The 21,589-nt window shown below is 42.1% G+C and overlaps 1 protein-coding gene across 24 annotated transcripts in view; it reads left to right on the top strand.

Moving 5' to 3' along the window:
* Positions 1–21,589, top strand: part of FNBP1 (formin binding protein 1) — a 98,335-nt gene that overhangs the window by 37,220 nt on the left and 39,526 nt on the right. For 14 of the 24 annotated variants that reach the window (XM_027649768.1, XM_027649763.1, XM_027649764.1 and 11 more), the window contains exons 4-7: positions 288–332; positions 701–848; positions 13,178–13,240; positions 14,057–14,161. In XM_027649768.1, the coding sequence (XP_027505569.1) occupies positions 288–332; positions 701–848; positions 13,178–13,240; positions 14,057–14,161 (361 nt within the window). The remainder of the gene's footprint in view (positions 1–287; positions 333–700; positions 849–13,177; positions 13,241–14,056; positions 14,162–21,589) is intronic. The other 10 variants (XM_027649766.1, XM_027649784.1, XM_027649773.1 and 7 more) reach the window with 1 other exon arrangement.

Genomic DNA, 21,589 nt, shown 5'->3' on the forward strand with positions numbered 1-21,589 from the left:
AGCTGGAGTATTTAAATACAGCTCTGTTGGCACTGGGCTGAATATACCAGTGACATAATCTGCTGTTTCGAAATTGTGTGCACAGATGTTTGTTTCTTCCTTTTAATAATACATGGAATGCTGTATAGGACATTAATTTATATTAAAAATAAACCTTGCAATGGAAGGTACTAAAAATATGGGTTGACAATGAACACCTGGTTAGTAAACTCACTGCTTCTTTGAAAACTTTATAAACTGTAGCTGATTTAAATTTAATTTACGCTATGAAAAACTTTCTCTTCTAGGCTATGCTGGCCAAAATTTTGCTTGCTTAGACAGGATTTTACCAGGTAGGATATACTGATGACTCTGTGCACTGAATAGTAGGACTCAAAAGAGTATAACTAGAAATGTTTGGTGAATAGAGATTAGAATGCTCAAGTCCCAGAGCTGTGCTGATAAAGAACCTGGCACTCTAAAGTGGTGATATTTTAAGAGCCAGTGTCAAACTGTCTAAATCGAGATAGATTTATCAGACAGCTGTCAGTGTGTGGGATAGGCTTCCTTTGGAGAAATTCCTTCCAGAGAATCCGTGCTAATTCATATTCAGTCTCACGTAGCCACACTAAATGCTTAAGGGGGATCCCACCTCCCTTTGCAGTGTGTCTGTATGAAAAGGGAGGGACTAAAAGTAAAAATGCCTTTTTGTCCTTTGCAGGTACACATCAACTAGAGCCTTCCTAGCCACTTTAAATGAAATGAATGACTATGCTGGACAGCACGAGGTCATCTCAGAGAACATGACCTCTCTTATCACTGGGGAGTTGACACGCTATGTGCAGGAGCTGAAACAAGAGAGGAAATCGGTAATTGATCCTTTTTTTATTTATTATTCACATCTAATTGCTGTTTGAGACAGATAATTAGTGGTAGTGGAGTTCAGTGTTAAGTAAAATTTATTTGTAGATAATAAACATGAGCTTTGCTGGTGAACCAAGCACTGAAGAAGTGGGTTATGTGCCCGGGCCAAGTCACTGAACCATTGGAATCGAATGTTATAAAATCAGACAGCAATGCCTTGAGGAGAATCTCTGCTAAATAAGGTCAGAGGCCCATCTGTGCTTAAGGCTCAGTTAGCCAAAAGCTTGCTCAGGGAAGAGTCCAGTAGCACTGTGTAAAGCTTGAAATAATATAGTAGGAACTGTACTACTGAGGCTGATTAAAAGAATTATTTGGATTTTGGTTCATATTTTCCTGCTTCTCAGGCAGATCTGGTCAACAGGGCATTGTAAAAAATTGCTCTAATGAGAAATATGGGATCTGTCTTGTTTGATGAGGGTGGGGAATCTGGTTTTCAACCTGTTGTCCTTCAAGACTGGTAGAATTAGCAGCTTTATGTTAGTGTTCTATTTTAACTAGTACTTTAGGAACTTATTTGCCCGCTACAGTGAATGTTCAAAGCTGATTAATTTGCACATCACCAGCTCTGAAAGGCAGATAGTTGAAATGTGATTTCCTTCCTTGCCTTGAACTCTTTTATCCCCTGGATACATGGGCATAAAAGAGTGATTCTAAGAATTTTTGACAAGTACTCATAGCACAGGTATACAATGACTAAGCAAAGTGCAAAGGGAGTATCAGGGCATTATATTTCATTTCCAAACTGTTGATCTATTCTAGAAAGTGCAAAAATACTCCTGCAGAACTTCTGCATTTATAAATAGTCCCACTAAACATTAAGCATGTGTTGAAGTGTTGTGCAGGACCAGAGCCCTGGAAATCACCATCTTTACCTAAGTATAGTATTAGGATGATAAGTCTGTCAACAGAGGAAAAGAATATATAGACATACCTTTAATTTGCAGAATGGTGTGTAATCTTTCAGGGATGTAATATTTTGGCAGCAGCAAGGGAGGATGTTTCACATATAGCTGTGATGAGAATGTTTTCTCAGCCACTCTGTGAGCTTGTATTCAGCATGGAGCTGTACAATAAGCAAAGCAAAAAAACCAGCATTCTAGTGTGGCATTTTCCTGTCAGTTCTAATGTTTTTTTTTACCTAATTCTTCAATTATATGGATACATAAATTGATTGGAATATCTCTTAGACATTTTGAGTATAATGAAAGAGGACTTGCAATATTTCTTGTGAAGAATTTGAGCAGTAACTTTTGCTTTTTTGTTTTGTTTGTAAACTTTTGTAGTAAGTATGGCTCATATAAGTAATGGGTGAATGACAAGAAAATTATTTTAATATTGGTTGAGTGATAACAGCATGGGAACAGCAAAACCCAACTGATGGTGTATTTACCTGCTGTTGCTGATAATTATTGGCCTTTAACAGAAAACAGTTGTCAGTCGTGGCTGTTTTGTTCTTGCAACATGAATAGAAGCTGTTTGGATTAGGAATCCTTGTCTGATTCCTGTAGATTATCATTTATGAGCAAATGGTGTTGAAAAGGAAACTGCTCCCGCCCTCAGGCATTTTTCATACATGGCCTCTCACTTTATTCTGTAAAAGCATCAATCATGCTGGGATCTGCAGGAGGGGAAGGTGGTTGTTGTGTAAATATCACAGAGGGCGGCTGCTTTGGCAGAACCTTTTATGATATCAATTGATGAATGACTTGGTATTTCCAGAAATTTTGCTGGCAAGAATTCTCGTGCTCCACTGCTTGTTCTGCCATCAGCTCTTGTGCTACAGGTTCATAGAATCATTTGGATCAGTCCACTCCTGGGGCTAGGACCACATGCAGGAATTGGGAGACCCACATTCTTGTCCACTGAGTCTTGTATAATTTGGATGAAGTCATTCAAGTGTCCAAATGCCTGTAAAATGGTACAAATTTCCAGTGATTTCCGTATGACTGAGATAGATAAGCACCCTTGCTCTTTTTGTTGTAATTTCCCACCTGGAAGATGGAAATGATAGAGATGTCAGAATTATAAATGTGTGAAATATGAACTCAAGTTCAGCAGAAAGTGGTCAGGGAAATCGCAGACTGGTTTGGGTTGGAAGGAACCTTAAAAATTATCTTGTTCCAACCCCCTGCCATGGCAGGGACACCTTCCACTATCCCAGATTGCTCCAAGCCCCATCCAACCCGGCCTTGAACTCTTCCAGGGCTGGGGCAGCCACAGCTTCTCTGGGCAACCTGTGTCAGGGCCTCCCCACCCTCACAGGGAAGAATTTCTTCCTAATACCTATAAATATATCTGATTTTAGAGCTTCTGTTTCCAAAGGAAACCCTTTTGATGCACACTTGATGGAGTCATGGGAGATGAGGGTGTATGGTGATCTTTAAACACACAGGGGGCTGGTGCCTGCCTGCCCTGCCCTGTTTTCATGCTCATTTAGCTCTGTTGATTCAAGTGGAATCACACCAGCAGATGATCAGGGTCACACAATAATAAATCACACTTCTTGGGTTTTCCTTGACAAGTACAAGCCCCTGGCCTGTAAGCAGTGCAGAATCTGCTACTGTATCGAGCCTTGCTTTGGTTTTATGCTGGATAAAATTCATTTGGCACGCAAATGCTGTGAAAGGTGTGTTTGATGGCTGCCTATTCGTGTCTTTTCCATACAGGATAGTTGCTAGTGGTGAAAATAAGGGAAGAAGCAGCTAATCAAAACCAGGCAGGACAGTCTGCAGGTTGGACAAGGGGATGACTTGCAAGTTCACAGTGGTTTGATGCTGTTCTTCAAAAGACATACCTCCTCTTTCTTCTGGTCTGGTTTGGAGCTTTGGAGAGTTCTGGGTTATCTTTATGTTTTTACAGATCATGCACTTTGTTGCATGACGGCTTTTGATCATCAGAAAACAGTAAGAAAAATCAAGCAAAGATTCTTTTTGTGAAATTCTAATTTCTTTAGCAATAAAGGTCAATCAGTGCATTACACTATATCGTATTATGCATTCCCCTTCCATAGGGTAGCTCTCATTGGTGTTGTCACTGTTCCAGGTGAGTTGTTTTGCCCTCACAGTCACTGAAGTCAGGCACACAACCCCCATGTGTGTGTGAGAATGTGAGAGGGAGAAATCCTTATGCTGTTTCAGTTCTTCCCAGCTGCCTAGTGAAGTGAAACTCTTTGAAGTGCAGTTCCTCACTTCAGCTTCTTGTATTCTCTTGATCTTGCTGTGTCCATGCTCTCACGTGAGTAATTCTCACACTCAGCCAGGGCCCTGCTGCTTAAAAACTCAAATTTCAGTTCTGTGTCATGTGTGGATATTATACCCCATCCATCTTCCTTTTGAGGTTGCTGAGGGCAGATGCCTCTGACTGAATTCTCCTTTGCTGTTGGAAGACCTTTATCAGCAAGCCACACAAATGAGCTGGGAATCATCTCATAGTGGTTCAGGGAAAGAACACACTTCTGCAGTCATTCTTCGTGCCACCCCAATTTCACCAAAACCTTATTTTTGGGATAGCTCTGGAAGGTGCCAAGTTTGAGCTGGAGGCACTGCAGTATCACAGAATTGGGTCTTAATCTTGTTCATCTGCAACAAAAGAAAAGGTGGTGAACTCAGTAATGTCAAAGAGAAGCATTTGGACTTTATTTCCCAAGCATTTCCAGGTTAGAAATACACTCAGCTCTTCTCCCACCAGTTGGGTCTTTTGCTGTGTGTGATATTTGCTCACAAGCACAGCAGTTATTCTCCATATGAGACAAAGATTAGCAGCATATTGATTCTTTAGGTGAGGCAACCTGCTTCTCCACATGCTGGGCCTGCCAAGGTGTACTCAACATACTTTGTTCTATTAAGAAAAAATAAAAATCTAGACACTGGGGGTTTTTCTACCCTCTTTTTGGGTGACACCTAAAAGGACTTGTGAGCAAGCATGCAGCCCAAGCATTGAGAATTTGTTTGTTGGCTTTCTTTTTTTCCTTAGTGCTTCACAGGAGATAACTTGGTTTATATATTCTCTCAACTGTTGTTGAGGAAACCCCTCAATGCTGCAGTTTGGATAGAAATCCAAGAATTATTTCCTCGGGCAATTCTGATTTTAGATCTGTGGTCACAAACTGGGTCTGACTCATGGCCTCCTGGCAGCTGCTGCTCTCTGTAGCCATTGCTCATGTCAGCCTTGCTAAAAATGTATTTGGGAGTCATGAACTATCCCTCTTATTACTGCTGCTGCTCTCACCTCTACCTCCACCTTCCCTTGGGGCTGGGCTGGCTCCGTACAATCGAGCATGAAAGTCAGATGGAAGCCAAGAGCTTTGCTGCAGACTGAACTGGGGCAGCACTGGGATTCTGTGGTTGGGAGAGAATTTACCTGATGTCAATGCATTCCATTTTGTGTGGGGATAGAAGGGAAGCAGGGAATGAATGCATCCTTATGGGTACCATGGGGGCAAAACCTGCCTGGTTCTTTCTGGTGGAGCGTGTTCACCCTCCCTGCGTCCGTTCAGACAGGGGGGTGCATGTCAGAGAACTTTCTGTTTCTTGTAGGCCCTCAGGTGTTGATGAAAAGTAAATAATTGGAGGAATTCTGTCACGTTGGTTCACCTTGAATAGTGCCCTGTTCTGCAAATAGTGCTGTGGTTTTCCACAGGATTTCTCCCAGCCTGGTGCACCCTGCAGGATGGCAACACAGAGCCCTGCCAAGGGCACAATGGGTTTTTCCCTGTTGCATTTGGGATGTGCCTCAAGGTCTGTGTGTGCTGGGAGCACAGCTGTGCTTTGTGCTGCAGAGGTACAAGGAGAGACAATACTGCCCCCCAGAAATGACAAACTGAGGACCAAGTGGGGGTGGGAAGAGGAAAAGAGAGACAGTGAAAGGAAGTGATTTGCCAAACTTCAGATTTCAGGTGGATGTGATTTAAGCTGAACTTTACCTACTTCTTGTTCTGGGACCAACCCACTTCCAGCTCACTGCCCCATGAAGGGAGTTAGAAGTCTTAGTTTAAATATAAGGGTATTTATGTGAGACTTTGTTGTGCTCAGTAAATACACTGTACAACACTCCTGCTCTACATATTCATCCCTTTTCTTGCAAGGTATTTCAGGTGTATTCCATTAAGTTTAATTGTGCCAGCAGAGTGTTAGGTAGTAGCTAGGAAAAAAAAATGAAAGACTGCAGAAAATTGTTTAGGAAAGATCATAATAAATTCTGTATGTTACTGTGGAGTGGTTTTTGATTTCCACCAAACAGTGGTACAAATGTCACGAAACTCTGTTAAATATTGGTATGTATCATGTAATTGTGCTCTGAAGGGTTGGTCTGTGATGGAAAAAACAACTGCTTATTACAAGAGTTTCCAAAACGTTTTTGTGTGGGAAACTAATACTAATATTCCATCCAGCCAAAAGGTATAATGTGAACTTTGGATTTAGTGAGGTCGAAGTTGAGACCACTGAACTTAATATCGTGATCTTCCAAATTTTAAATGGGTACATTGAACTATGAAGTGATAGTTCAAATAAATAAATTGGCTTCTGTTTACCACATGAAGGATTCAGATTGGGAAATAAAACATGTTTGCTAACAAATGTAGTTCCATTTTCTGTGAATTAGCCTGAATTCTGTGGATCCAGAGCCTGTTAGAGGGACAAGATGAGATGCTATTTCCTGCTCAGTGCATGACTGTGAGATGCCTGAGGGTGAGGGAGGCTGAGCATGGCCATGGATGTGCTTTACTTCCCTTTGTGCTCTGTCTGTGCAGCCACAGAGATTGGCCTAAAATGAAAGAGCAACAGTAAAGCCACATGATCAGTGCACATGTTAACTGGGGAGAAGGGTGTTCACCCAAGGCCTGAGGCACGAGATACGTGTGGGCAAGTTCAGCTGGCATTTTAGTTAACATTCAATATTTCATGTATCTGAGGCAGGTCTTGATATTCATTTGTAAGTGTACATGCACATGAAGGTGATATGGAAATAGCCGAAAGGGTACAGCTATTTAAAGAAGTTAGAAGTGTTTCTTTGCCTCTTGAGGCTTTAACTTGTACATCTTCTAGTTTTAGTGTATGGGAGTGTCACAGACCATTTCTATGGAGGGACATGTTGAAATTGTGGATCAGTGGAAGAGAAGCTTTGTGACAAAACTGGGAATGAGAAGAGGTGGAACCTAGAGTAGCATGTTCCTTTATTCTCACTGAAGGATTTAAAAACACAAACATCTCTTTTCATACCAGTTTTTAATAGTAATGTTGGACCTCCCTTTGAAAAGCCCAAGTTTTGCTCTTATAGAGCACTTTGGCACAGCTGGGCTTTTGAGGACAAGATGTATCCCACTCCAATCCATCCCTGGGGGCTTGTGATCTCCAAACAACCCATCACACCTGTGTGCTCACTGAATCCAGGCCTTCTGGCCCTGCTGCTGTGAAGGCAGATGGTTCAGCAGGACCTCTCAAAGAGCTGACCAGTGTAGCAGAGTGCTCCCAGTGATCCCTGTAGCTTTGCTCCCACGGAGCTGTCCTGGAGACTGTAGGAGTGCAGTGCTGCTCTGCTCAGAGTTACAGTTCCCAACATAAGGACTCGATCTGTCATATGTAGCATGACATGACAAGTTACCAAAATATTACTGCCACAGTGTCACAGAATGGTTTGGGTTGGAAAGGGACCTTAAAGATCATCTCATTCCAGCCCCCTTGCCACGGGCAGGGACACCTTCCACAGGTTGCTCCAAGCCCCATCCATTATTCTGTTGATCAGATTCTGTTGATCATCACTCCTGATAGGCAGGAGCAGCTACTTCTGCTTGTTTTGTGCAGCTGATCTTTGTCTGAAGCCTGAGAAACTTTGGTGTTAGTGCTTCCTAACTGGAATTCATTTGGAATGCACTGCTTTAGGTGGAGACACTTCAGTCAAATTAACATCAGCCTTGAACAGATATTTGTATAACCTGTTCCAGGCTTGACTGGGTTGGTGGGTACATGTTGAGAACAATGTTCCTATGGAAGGTTGCAAAGGAGAACAGGGTTATGCCCTGATATTAAGAAGTAGCACTGATGAACCTGTGTAAAATAGTCATGACTTTCATGTCAACTTTCACACGACTGTCTTATGCTACTCTTATTACAGCTCAGAGTGATAAGACCTCAAGAACATGTTGCTATTCCTGGAAACAAAGATTTCTTCCGAGGAGACTGTTTCCTGTCTTTGCAGCCAGGGAAGGAAAAAAACATTTTGACAAGGCTTTTTGCAAATGTTGCTGCGAAAATTGAGGGAAAAGTAATGTTCTCTTATTTCCGTCTCTGGTGTACTTTAATCACTAGTCATTATTTTGGGAATCATTTGTAACAAAAATGGAGATAAGAATTTGAATTGGAGGATGAAGTACTGTATTTATATTGACTATCAGTATGAGCTGGGAGTGTTGGTTACAGAAGCCAAAGGTAGCTGTTTTTTCAGTGGATTATATTATCTAGTGTGTAAACAGAAAAGAGAATGAAGCAGCCTCGTCATATATATATTTTTTTGAAAATTCTTGAGTAGTATTTTGTCAAAGGAACTATACACCACGCATATAAATTAACTTATTAAGATTATTTTTTCTGATTATTTATAATATAAACAGACTGTAGATGTACAAATCTTAAGTTTAACCATGTAATTAACTCCTGTCTATTTAAGAACACAAGGCTGTCTTGTTACAGCCTTTCTTAAAATGTTTCACATGATCAGGTTAGGCACAGCCTAAGCAGCCCTGTTGGCATGCTTGATAATCTACATGTTTCAGGCACTTCTTTCATTTAAAACTGCCCAGGAATTCCTCAGCAAAATTATTGGACTGTGTCCTCCTTCATAAGCTGCTTTTAACTGTAGCTTTTCTCCTGCTCCACTTAAAAGGTCAGAAAGAAGATAAGATGCATCTTCTAACAAGCTTTTGTTGTCTGCTTGAGCTGTGGGGCTGTGTAAACCCTCGTGCATACCAAGGAAGTTGTGCAAAAATATCCTGCTGCTCCTAATTGTCGTGGTGTTGGCAGGAACAGGCGCTGCATTGTCGGTCCCTCGCTCGCTGCTCCCGGGGTTTTGATCAACACCAGTGAAATCTGAGCCCAACAAAAGTCAATGAGAGGTTTGTCTTTGATTGTGCAGCAGCCAGGATTGGTCCCCAGCTGTTACAGGCACAGGCAGCATCCTAATGAGGAGAGCACAGCGATCCCCGTGGATTTACAAAGGAAAAAACTCATGCATACTGTGTGTTTTAATGTGCATTTCCTGCTCTTCCTGGAACTCTTCTTCCCTTATTACAGCTGAGTATTCCCTGAGCTCAGAATTTTTCAAATATACCAAATGCTTTTAAAAAAGTTAAATTAATCCACAGTGTTCACATGAGCAACTTAATACTCTGACAAAAATATCTCGAGTCTTAATAGGTGAATTTCAGAATTTTGGGAAGAATTTCTTCACTGGAAGTGTTGTCAAGCATTGGAATGGGTTGCCCAGGGAGGTGGTGGAGTCACTGTCCCTGGAGGTGTTTAAGGAAAGACTGGCTATGCCACTGAGTGCTGTGGTGTAGTTGACAGGGTGGAAATCAGTCAAAGGTTGGACTCGATGATCTTGGAGGTCTTTTCCAAACTGATTCTGTGGTTTGGTGAACTCTCATGAGATCACCTAAAAACTGCATTATTGGGTGTTACCCTGTGAGCTGGAATAGATGGAGATGTCCAGTTAAAGCATGGCCATCGTGGGTTGTTCAGAGCACTCGGTGACATCCTGACTGAGCTGGGCTCGAACAAAGGGAAAAAGGACAGTCGTGGTCATGTATGGTTTGAGTTTTAAACCATTTATTTGGGTAAAATATTTTTCAGGGAAATCTTAAAGTTGGCACAGTGCTTGCTTGCCTAAAAGTGCAAAGTATAGATTAAAAGGTGACTTAAGGAGGTTGGGTAATGAACACTAATAAACCCCGACCTTTCACTTTACTGTGTTTTTGACATGTGCTTCAAATGCTGTGGATATGGGTGAAAAATCTGGAGGAAATCATGGTGTGTGAACCACCAGCATCCTGCTGCTGCAAATGTTACTGGCACACTTGAAGTGTGATTCATTAATTCAGTGTCTTGCTCATAATCTGATTTTTTTTTTTTTTTTAAATAGAAAGCCTGATTAGGGTGCAGTAGTTTGGGTGTTTGGTTTTGGAGAAAAAAATCCAATATTCTGTATTGCATCAACTACTCTAATTCCATCATTGTATGTTGTGGAAATGTGTGTTACCAGGAATGATAGTTTTCCATGTGATTTGCTTAAATGTTTGTCATGTTTCCATTTGCTAAATGACCTCTTGTAAAATAACCAATTATTGTTTAAAAACCTCATTTAAATGAGAACTTGTAACTTGAAACCTGAGCAAGGAGTAGTTACCTCAGAGTTGTTTTTGGTGGGTTTGGGAGTGGGGAGGTGAAGGTAAAGGACATTTGCTGTTTAAGAGGATTGTAAAGGAAATGAGTTTGCGGAAGTTGAAGATAGTGCAGGGTTTGAGGAAACTGGAGACTTCCTGTATGACTTTGAGCAGATCACTTAACCATGCTGCCTCAGTTTCTTACCCATAAAATAGGGGGGGGTGTGTGAAGAAATATAGATTCTCTTAGTTGCTGTATATAAAAAAATGAATTTTTGGAAGGCAGGAATCATAAAAAAAAATAAATTTGTGAAAGCAGAAGTGCTTTAGCTCTCGTAGCAAGGGTATGTATGGGATAACACAACAAGAATTGGGGGTTATAAGTATATTTAGCAAATGGTTGAACTAAAAAAGGCACTATTGCACTGAAATCTCTAAAATGTGAAGCACCTGTATTTATCAGACTGTCACTCAGCATCAGGTCCTCTGTTTCACTATTTAATAATCCTCAGTAACGCCCATGTTACATTTCAGTGCTCCATTTGTACAAAAGAGCTTCTTAAAAAAAAAAAAGAAAACGTAGTAAAATCTGAATGAGATGCAGTCATATTACCTGTACTTCCAGCAGCTTGTAGATTTTATTTTACAGAGAAGGCAAATTTGGAAATAACAGGGATGGCTTGTTAAAATGACATTATTTAACTACAAAGGTTTAAAAATACAAGCTCAGGGCAGTCCTGTTATCTGATAGGCTTTTGTTTCCAAGTTCATCCTTCAGCTCCTCTCTACGATTGTTTTCTGTTAAGTGAACCTGGCATGTTGTTTTCCTGAGGTTTATGGGTCATTGACAGTATTGAGTTTCACACAGACCAGCTGTTCTCAAATCAGGTCCCTTCCTACACCAGCAAAGTCAGAGCCAGCAAAGCAGGGAGTACAGAGGCAGAGGTTGGTGGAGGCAGGAAAGGCAGCACGAAGGCAGCAGAGTCATTTTACTTCCAGCTTCACTGTTAAGACTTTCATGAATTCCATGCTCATTAGCAAAACGTTGAAAAATGCAGTGTTAAATTACAGCTGTTCCTTGGGACTGTTTTTGTTGCTCCTTGGGACTGTTTTCCTAAACTCTTAATTACAAAAGCAAGCCTGAAACAGGGAGAGTTTCAAAGCCCCTGGCAGGAAAGATGAAGCATCTGTCACATGCAGAGTTGAAAGGAATTGGGGATCTACAAAGGGAACCGAAATCAACTTGGAGCCTTTCCCCTCTGCCCCAGCACTTTTACAGTGGTGTCTGGGGTTTTTTCACGTCATGATGTGGTGAGGGAGTGTTTGGAGAAGCCTGGCAGGGATCTGAACTGCACCAGGACCACCAGGGTTGGTGGCAGAAGGTCTCTCTGTGGCCATGGCAGAGCCAGGCTGTCGGCTGTGCTCCCTTCCATGGCACATGCCAGGATTAAAAGCATTTCTGACACTGCCTCTCTTGTTTGCTGTGATAATTTTCATGTATCCAGACACATAAAGCTATAGAATGCCCCTGTGTTCAACCTTAGGTGAGCATCCCTCCTTAGCAGCCAGTGTTTGGGACTCCAGGTAGCAGCATCCAGGGCACTCAGGGTAGCCAAGGTGTTCTTCTGTTCTCACAAACAAGTTGAAGGTGGTTGATGTGACTTTTAGGGTAATACAAGTTTATTGGACATGGCACGATAGAGAATTGTAGTTTTGGGGCTTTTTACTGTCATGTCTGATGGAGCCAGAGCAGCAGCTCCAAAATGTCCATCACACGCTAGCTCCAGACACCTGCCCCGACACAGGAAAATGCCAGTTGCTGTAGTGGGAGATGCAGATTTGTGAGGAAGGGGAGTACCCTGTTCCAGCAGTGAGTTGGGGGCTGCATTAACATTCCTGTCTAGAGCTGGATCATTGGCTGGTACAACAGTGCTGAGTGAATTTCTTGTCCTGAGGAAAAGCCAGGCAAATGGAAGAACAGGTTGCCCAGAGAAGCTGTAGCTGCCCCATCCCTGGAAGTGTTCAAAGCCAGGTTGGATGGGGCTTGGAGCAACCTGGTCTAGTGGAAGGTGTCCCTGCCCATGGCAGGGGGTTGGAACAAGGTGGTCTTTGAGGTCTTTTCCAACCCAAACCATTCTGTGATTCTGTAGAGGGGGTAATATCTAACACACATTAAATAATTTGATCAAAATCATCGTGTAAGATCTAAGAACTGTTTTTTTAACCAAGTGCAGTTAAGGGTATTATTCCACAAGGCGTGCTAGGGGAGAAGTTCCTTGTCATTTGGTTGATATCTAATATTTAAAACTTCTGTCACACCTCAGTGTGTGCACATGCCCTAACCCTCAGTGTGATGGAGAGGAGGGTTTCTGGGGGGACCCACAGAACCAATGCCTCTCAAGAGGAATGAGCAGCTGGCCTTGCACACACAGCCAGTAACTATGAAGAAGAGGGTTTTTTGTTGAGTCTGAATGAAAATCAGGACAAACATCAGTTGTTAGAATGTGCCAATCAAGAGCTTCTTGGTAAATTCCATGTAGAGAGAAATTTTAATTTAGAGCTAGTGTTCAGTCTGTCACCAAAGAGACACTCTTCAGATAAAAGTGCTTCAGATCTCATGATACGGGAAACCAATAATTATGAGATACAGTGAACAATACAAGGTAGAATTGCTAAAGGGATTAATTAGCCTTAGTCGAACTAACCACTATAATTGATGCAAATATCCATCTGCAGCCTGCTGAGACATTAGATAGTCATCATACACCTGCTCAATTCAGCAGCCTTGCAGAACTCAGCTGTCAGAATGATTTCTGGTTGGGTTTTTTTTTTCTTGAGCGTACTTGACGGTTTGTTCTTTTGTTGTTCAAAAATGTTTTCTTTTTCTCTTTTTCTAAACAGCACTTCCATGATGGCAGAAAGGCACAACAACACATTGAAACTTGCTGGAAACAACTCGAAGCAGTAAGTGGCAACTTCCTCAGATGTGACATTAAGGCATTTTTCTGTTGTTTTCATAGAGATGGTTCCAGATATCATATTTGGAAAGAGAAGGGTGTAGGGATGTATAAATGGGATTTTTAAAACTCTACTGACTTAAACACACATGAAAAAGTCTGTTTTAATAGTACATTTGGCTTTCTGTGGGATCTATATCTATCATGAGTAGCATTTCATTTGATATGACTTGAAAAGTGTACTAAGCATTGCTGGAACTGCAGAGTCCCTACGGATCCTGTTTAGATATTCCACTGAAAGCTGAACAGCTTAATAATGTGTGAATAAATTGAACAGGACCATCTCTTGAGTGAGGTGCTGCTTCTCAAAAGTGAATACATTGGAATTGTCGTTCATGTGATGAATGAAAAGTGAGACTGTAAATATAAGAGAGGATAGAGAGAGGGGGCATCAGTGGCCAAAAGTACTTCTTGCACATTTATGAATGTTAGTAACTCCCATGTACATTATAAAAATGAAGGAGTTAAGTTTTGGAAGAATGATTTCTTCTACAAGAGCAGAAGAGACGCTAACAGGGAAAAATACGTATGGAAATATGAGTGATGTTGGTAGCATCAAGCAACCTGAATAATGGAACAAAAAAATGTGTCTCTGGTAATTTCATTTTTTGGAGTTTTTAATATGGAAATGTATTTCAGAGTGAACAAGTGAGTCCCAAAATCTGACAATTGTTACCACAGGTTGGTTTAGGGACAGGTATTGATTTTAGGTAGATTTTGGTGTCTTCTTCCTGCAACGAAGGCTTTTGTTTTTCCTTGTCAGAGTAAAAGGCGGTTTGAACGTGACTGCAAAGAGGCAGATCGAGCACAGCAGTATTTTGAGAAAATGGATGCTGACATCAACGTGACAAAAGCAGATGTAGAAAAGGTAAGCTGAGGGTGGAGAGACTGTTTGTAAACACGGCTGTGAAAGGTTTAGTTCCTCAATCCCAATGGGAGGATAAACCCTCTGAGGCTTAATGCCTTACTTGAGTCAGGCTGTATGTTAATTAAAAATGGAGGGATCTCTGCAGAAACCTTTATTTGCATAAAAATTCTAAACAGATGCAGTCAGTTTTCTTCAGTAGGTGATATCTGAGTTTAACACAGCTGACATGGCTCTGAAGGAGTTTATGCAAACTCAGTTTTAACTAACACCCTGGATTCTGTGACAGTCGGGCTTGTGAGGGCTCCCTGAGGGCTGCCTGCAGTTTCCACACATTTTTGTTTCCTCTGTGATCCAGGTAGAACTCAACTTCCTGCCCTTTGAGCAGCACTTTGAAGATGTTCTGATGTCATTGGATGTGATGAAGTATTCCCAGAATTGTTCTCATGGTCCTGAGTTTAGAGCAGGACAGCTCTCCATGTGATGCAGAATTCTGGAATCCATTATTGTCACAGATGGCACAAGGCCTTTATTTTCATTTCTCAGTTGCTGTCTGGTTGCAGAGTCATTTGTGGCTTTTTTACATTGATCCCCTTTCAGTGAAGCTTTTGAACTGAGCTTAATTTTATACATCCAGTCCTGCTCCAGCACGTCTGTCTGGAAATATTTTCTCTTTAATTTGATTCAAAATTGGATGTGTGGAAGGATGCTTAAAGTTTAAAAAGTTTAGAGGACACTTAAAGTGTAAATTTTACTGATCCAAGTCCAGTACCTGTAACTTAAGGAAGCAATGGAGATGGAAGGAAGTGTCTTTAAATTGCTTCTCTTTTTGGAGTTACACATCTGCTCAGAAGCAGATCAGAAACACCATATTACAATGTGTAAGGACAGTTTTGTCTTCCCTGAGTTTGAGTCAGGTAGGCAGAAAATAGACAGAACATTTGAAAAAGTTTGTTTCTTAAAAAAAACAAAACAAAAACCAAACAAAACTACAAACAAACAAAACCCCAAAAGAAACCCAAACAAAAAAACCAACCAAACAAACAAAAAAACCCACAACAACAAAAAAACCCCATAACCAAAGAGAACAGAAAAAGAAAAAGCTGAAGCTTAAATTATACCAAACATCTCGTTGCAGGGACAGGAAAGGAAAGTGAATTATAGGTAAGAAATCTTTTCTAGTCCAAGGTGGTCCTTGTAAAATGTAGGTTTTGCTCCTCCAGAGGTCTGCTTCATTCTGCTCTGAGTTGTTTCAGTCCTGTGAAGATATCAAATAGACATTTTCCTTTACATCTGTGGGATCTCAATATCTTTCTAGTATGCTGAGCATCAGGAGACTGCGTGGCAAATAGCATCAAGGATGCTATTAGAAATGAGGACAGTACATGAAAAACAAGCTCAGAAAATTTCCCCCAAGTGCTATTGCACATCAAAGGACAAAATACCTCTGTGGTCTTGTAATTTGCTTGGCTCTTATTTGTAAATTCACCGTGTAGATTTGATCCTTTGTTGCCTCCTGGATTTGCCAGGGCACTTGACAGATGAATGCATGTACAGATTGTTAAGGATGTAGCACCACATGTGGGTTTTTATAACAGAGGGGGATCATCTCTGCTTTATCTGTATAAAGTGATTTTATGATACTTCTTTCACAGATGAAATTAGGGCTTGCCCTAGATTTTTTCCAAAGCTGAGGCCATGTCAAAGGGGTAGAAAGACATGACTTACTGTTTGAAGTAGAGGGCTGACACTCCTTAGTTCTACATCCCTTTTCAAGGCTGGCCTTTTCTGATCAGAGTGAAAGGTGGCATATTGGTCATATATCAATCTGAGAGTGTTAGGTAAATTCTGGGAAGCAATCCCTACCCTGCTGCTTTTTCCTTGTCAAGTGAAACAGAGAGACTTCCCTTCTAAATTTCTCTAGCTTTTAAATGTATGAATTTGTGAATTATTTATTGCAAAATGAGACTCAGTGGTATCTTGAAAGGAAAAAAATCTGTTAGTTATGCATGTTGGCAGCTCTCAGGAGAAGGCATTACTCCACTTTCCAGGCAGTCAACAGAGTAGATGGAGAAGGAAAAGGTTATCAAAATGAGTGGAATGTGAAATAATATTACTGAACAGAGAGAACAGTGTTTTCCAAGTGCATGTGTTAAACTGGGTTCATCCATGTCAGGCTGTGAATAATGCCCTTTCTTTGCTCCCCTCTGCCCGTGTGACTGGGACGGCTCTTGCATAACTCCCAGTGCAGAATGGGATATTGTTCAACCAGTGCTGCTCTCACCGACTTCTCCAGGGGATGCAGGAACTGCTCAGCTCCAAATGAAGCCATAGGATGACTTCCCTCCTCCTCCTATTGCAGCAGTTCTCATTTCTCTTGCCCCTTATGGCTTGGCTGCTGCACTCCTACTCCCAGAAATCCATCTGGGCCAGGAGAGCAGGAGTTTGGCTGTGTCAGAGCCAGTGCTCTTTGCTTTGGCAGAACAAGGTGCTCCTCAAGCAGTGGGATCATTTGCCCTCATTTCTTCCTCTTGAGATTGACACCTTGGCTACTTCACCTTGTACCTGCAAATACGAGCAGACACATGAGCTATTTCTTGCATCATGCATTATAGAGTGGATGGCACTAATGGAATTAAAACTCTGCAGTGATCACAATGACACATGCAACTAGAAGACAATACAGCTGCAGTTCCCTAATGCTAAGCTGTGTGAGGCTCTGAAATGCTCACATCTCTTCATCTTTCAGTCATTGTAGCCTTTGACAACTGCAGCAGGAAATCCTGTGCCAGAGCTGCCAGCCACCAGCATTTATCCCTTGCCTGAGGGACAACTCTTGTATTACAATTTACTAGCATTAAGTAACCAGAATAGTGGCAGAGAAGCAAATGAAGAGTTACTTTCCTCCTTATTTCTCCAGGACAGTTTAGCAAAGGGCCTCAAGTGGGTGCTGGATGTGCAGTCTGATCATGTAATCTGGCTCTACACTCCTTCTGTGGGATCAGCTCAGGCTCGATATGCAGAGATAACATCCCTTCTGTGGCCAGGATGGGCTCCATCATCTTGCCAGCCAGCAGCCTGGTAGCTGATCTGAGAGAGAGAAGAGTGTTTGGCTTTGTTTCCTCCCAGCTCCTTTTTTGGTGGCAGGAACATGGAGCAGAAGCTGCCTTCAATCTCTGCAATGGGCACAGTCTTTATGCAGGAATCAAGTGTGAAGTAGGGCATCAGATCTCCCTTCCCTGTTTGCACTGAGCCTCTAAATCACCAGCAGCCAAAGAGATGTTTGTGTGCACACAAAGTGCAGTTTAACACCAAGGTTTTGTCAGTTCAGTGTAGCAAAGTCAGGGCAGGAAGCTCACTGCCTGGGAATATATCCTTATAAATGTCCTTATAAATAAATGGTGCAACGTGCTGATGCTGATTCCGGGAAGCCTGGTAGGTATCACTGAAAGCTTTATTTCATTTGGATCGCTGTGGGATGTGTGCTTTAGAACAGTTCTCTTTTGAAAACCACAGTGGAGCTGCTTCAATTTTTTGACCATTTGGGGAAATGGTCTCTGTCGCCAGCACAGAGCCACTGTACATATAAGGCAGAGCTCTATTGTTTCTGCCTCCTCTTCAGAGCTGCAATCACTAAAAAGCTGACATCTTTATGGGATAACATGGTACCCAGTGGTGCCTTTGCAGACTTCTTGTAATAAAATTTAAAAATTAGCTGGCTTCTTTAAAGGTTTGTTGTTTGTTTTTTTTAAGGTATGCTTTGCAGAATCTGATTTTAAAGAGGAAGTGGCTGAGGCAAACCGTGAGAAGGGTTTGTCTTTTGATTTGCTCAGCAGTTGAGGGGAGGAGAGTGGTTTGAGGTACTTGGTGTCATGCAGGATCTGTCCCTTTGCTGAAGAGTCATAAGTTGGCTATAGGTAATAATCTGAGATATTGAGGAGTTTTAGATGTATTTGCCTTTGTTTCTGGTTTGTTTTTGAAGTGGAGAAACTGAGGGAAATAGAAGTGATCTCAAGCTTATTGAAATCTCCAGGAGCTTTCCCCAGTGCTCTGCAACTCTCAGGTCAGGTTATGTCTGCAGTATCCAAGGTGTTTGGAGTCCCAGAATAGCCTAAGATTTGCATAAAGCCTTAAAATACGGTATCACCATGACATTAGTTTTCTACTCTGTAAGTATAACTGCAGAGAGATACTGAGGTTTCATTTCCTCTTTTCTTGTGCCACGTTACCTGGGTGCTCACCATGAATTTCAGTGCAAGGTACAGAGTCTCTCTCCCTCCTTAGCCACAGGAGACACATCCACTTAGCATGGCCTGGAGTAGCCATGAGGTGAATCACTGTCAAATTCTTACTGAATATGTGTTCCTGAAAACTGGAATATGCTGATGTTCCTGGCTCTGCCACTGCAATGATATTTTCAGGTGGTAACTGCTTTTCCAGCCCTGTGGCTGCCGTGCTGCAGGACACAAACCTCTTCACTGGGAATTTACACATCCTTGCAGCGAGGGGTGCACTGAGCTATTTTTGTTTGGGCTCTGGAGAAATCTGTGATGGATATTTCAGTATGTCCTGCACTCAGTTTGCACACTTTGTCAGGACAGCAGTTGAGTCACAGCAGGGCCGGGTGCCACGTGAATCACTGACACCACAGACCAACCTGAGGGACATCTCCAGCTCAGGGCTCTGCTGTGGCCATGTGTGTCACTGAGGTTTACTCAGTCAAGTCTGTCAGCAGTAAACTGCAGCATAACCCGAGGCTGTGGGCTTTCTGCAGACCTTAACTACTTAATTGGCGTAATTTTCAGGAGGTGCTAAGTCATCTGCTCTGTGACAGTGGGACTTAATATCCCCTCCCTCTCCTGTGCACATCAAGGCACCCACTGGCACAGTGAACTTACCAGCGTTTTAGAAAATGTGGTGCCATGCAAAGGTGAAGATTTACAACGTTGGTGTCATTAATGTGGCAAATACTCAGTGCAGTGAGTAGTCCCAGAGGCTTTGCTTTTCCTGTTCCCTGCTGTGAGCTGCACCTCTGCACAGGTGAGGTATGCAAGGCTCAGTCCTGAGGATGGTGCAGGAGGGCCTGGCCTGTGCATTTCTGATTTGAGAGTGAGACACTGTATAAGATTTTTCTGTGTTCTCTGCATGGGGATGACTTTTATATATGTTGAGTAGGTTTCTGCTTCCCATTTGCTCCACAGATGAAGCTGGCTAAACCTACCGTGTCTTTACTTGTGGTGTGGCTCAGATTTCGCATCAATTCAAGTGCAGTCTTTGCTTGGTAACGTGATTTAAGGCCATTAGATTCATGCTAACGTTACTTCCCTAGGTTATGCAGACCCCAATATCCTTCCTGAACTGCTTCCTTCCGAATGGATGATGTAGTGTGTGAACATAGGGAGTCCCTCAGGACAGCAATTTGCATTTCTGGAAGAGTAAGCCTTGTTTACAACCTGCCATCCATGACTCTCTGTGCACAGCAGCTGTTTCCCTTTTGGAATCATGACTAATTTAAGAGTGTCGATTTCTACTCAATAGACAGTTAATGACTCCAGCAGGACTGGATGGAGAACTTAATAAATATCCGTATGTGTCCCATACATACACTGTGTGTGGTGTTTAGAGATCAAAGAGCAGATCATCAGTCAGTTTTAGTGCAAGATAAGGAAATCCAACTGAATTTGTATTTCCCCTTAGCAGTGCTCCTCTGCAGCAATGCTCTACATGGCAATTTGACTGAGTTTTGTAACAATACAACTCTTTTGGGAGGTGAATTGCTAAAGGGAGAGGAGGCTTAAGAGCAACTTCTGACTTAAGGATAAGCAGCAGTTTCAATCAGAATTGCAATATAACTGGCATTCTTAGCTAATGCAAAGCAATTAGTTCATGCTGTACCGTTGGAAATCTTGTTTATAGTCATCCTTTTTCTGTCAAAACATTAGAACAGATCTTTTCAGCTTTGTAGGAACTAAAGCCTCAGAATTTAGCCAGTGTAGATTGCCAGCTCTTTAGTTTCAGTGAATCATAGAATACCAGGTTGGAAGAGACTTCAAGGATCATCTGGTCCAACCTTCCTTGGCAAAAGCCTGGTCTAGACAAGATGGCCCAGCACCCTTTTCAGCTGAATGGTAAGAGTGTCCCACGCTGGGGAATCCACCACTTCCCTGGGGGCATTATTCCAATAGCTCATTTTTCTCACTGTGAAAAATTGTTCTCTGGTGTCCAGTGGGGATCTCCCCAGGAGTAACTTGTACCCTTTACCCCTCATCTTTTCCATGTGACTTCTTGTAAAAAGGGAGTCTCCATCTTCTCTGTAGCCACCCTTTAAATACTGGAACATAAAGTACCCTAAGCCTTCTTTTCTTAAGGCTGAACAAACCCATGTCTTTCAGCCTTTCCTCACATGGCAGCTTCCCAGTCCTTGGATCGTCTTTGTGCCCCTTCTGGACCCCCTCCAGTCTGTCCACACTTTTTTTGTATAATAGACACCAAAACTGAACCAGGAATACTGAACCCAGTATTCCAGGTGTGGCCTGACAGATGCTGAGGAGAGGAAGTGTTGAGAACACTTGCCTTTTCAATGTTGTTGTCAACTAATTCACCTCTCCAAGAGACAACTTCATGTATTGTACCTGTAAAGTTGGTCTTCAAGGCTGACAAATTCATCCTGGTAACGTTCTTCAACCCTGACTGTCTGTTCTGCACTGGCTGTGTTTGTAAATTCTTTCTTGGAGAGAGATGACTAGAGCTGTGCCCAGTATTCCAAGTATGAGCGAAGTAATCTATTATACAGTCCTGAAATTTCCATTATTTATATTCAAGAAATAATTTCCACTATTTGTATTCAATGCTCAGATTTATACACCGCAGGAATTAATTGCTTATGTAGTACAACTAAACAGACCTCCAGAAATCACTTAAACATTGTTGGCCACGGCTCCAAATGCATCTTTTCTTGTTCCCTCCTCCCTCAAATCCACATAACCTTCCACCCACAGAGATTCTCCTTCTTTTGTGTTAAACCAGACCTGCTAGATATCCTTGTGGAACTGCATTTCTCTGAGCTGTGTGGCAAATTCCTGGGTGTTAGCAGAGATTTGCAGTTTGGTGACCCAGGGAGTTTGGATATTTAGTATTCGTGACAATGAGAATGGCAGTGCAAAGAGACAAACTTTTGGATTGAAGGCACAGTTATTCCCCAGGGCCTTGGAGCAGTGTGCTGAGAGGTGCTTCTCTGGCACATGGCACGGTGGCATGTGCTGCTCTTCTTAATTAATTTCATCCATCTTAATTGTTAGGGCTTCACTGGGGCTGTGTTCCTTTGGGATCTCTCCTGTTAGTGTGAGTTTCTGAATTCTGGCAGAATTATGTGCAGTGCAACTGCACTAGATAACCATTCCTGAGATGTGGTGATGAAGATTTTCTGTCCCC

The sequence above is a fragment of the Corapipo altera genome, unplaced genomic scaffold (assembly GCF_003945725.1).
Source record: "Corapipo altera isolate COAL_440 unplaced genomic scaffold, ASM394572v1 268, whole genome shotgun sequence".
NCBI classification, from domain to species: Eukaryota; Metazoa; Chordata; class Aves; order Passeriformes; family Pipridae; genus Corapipo; species Corapipo altera.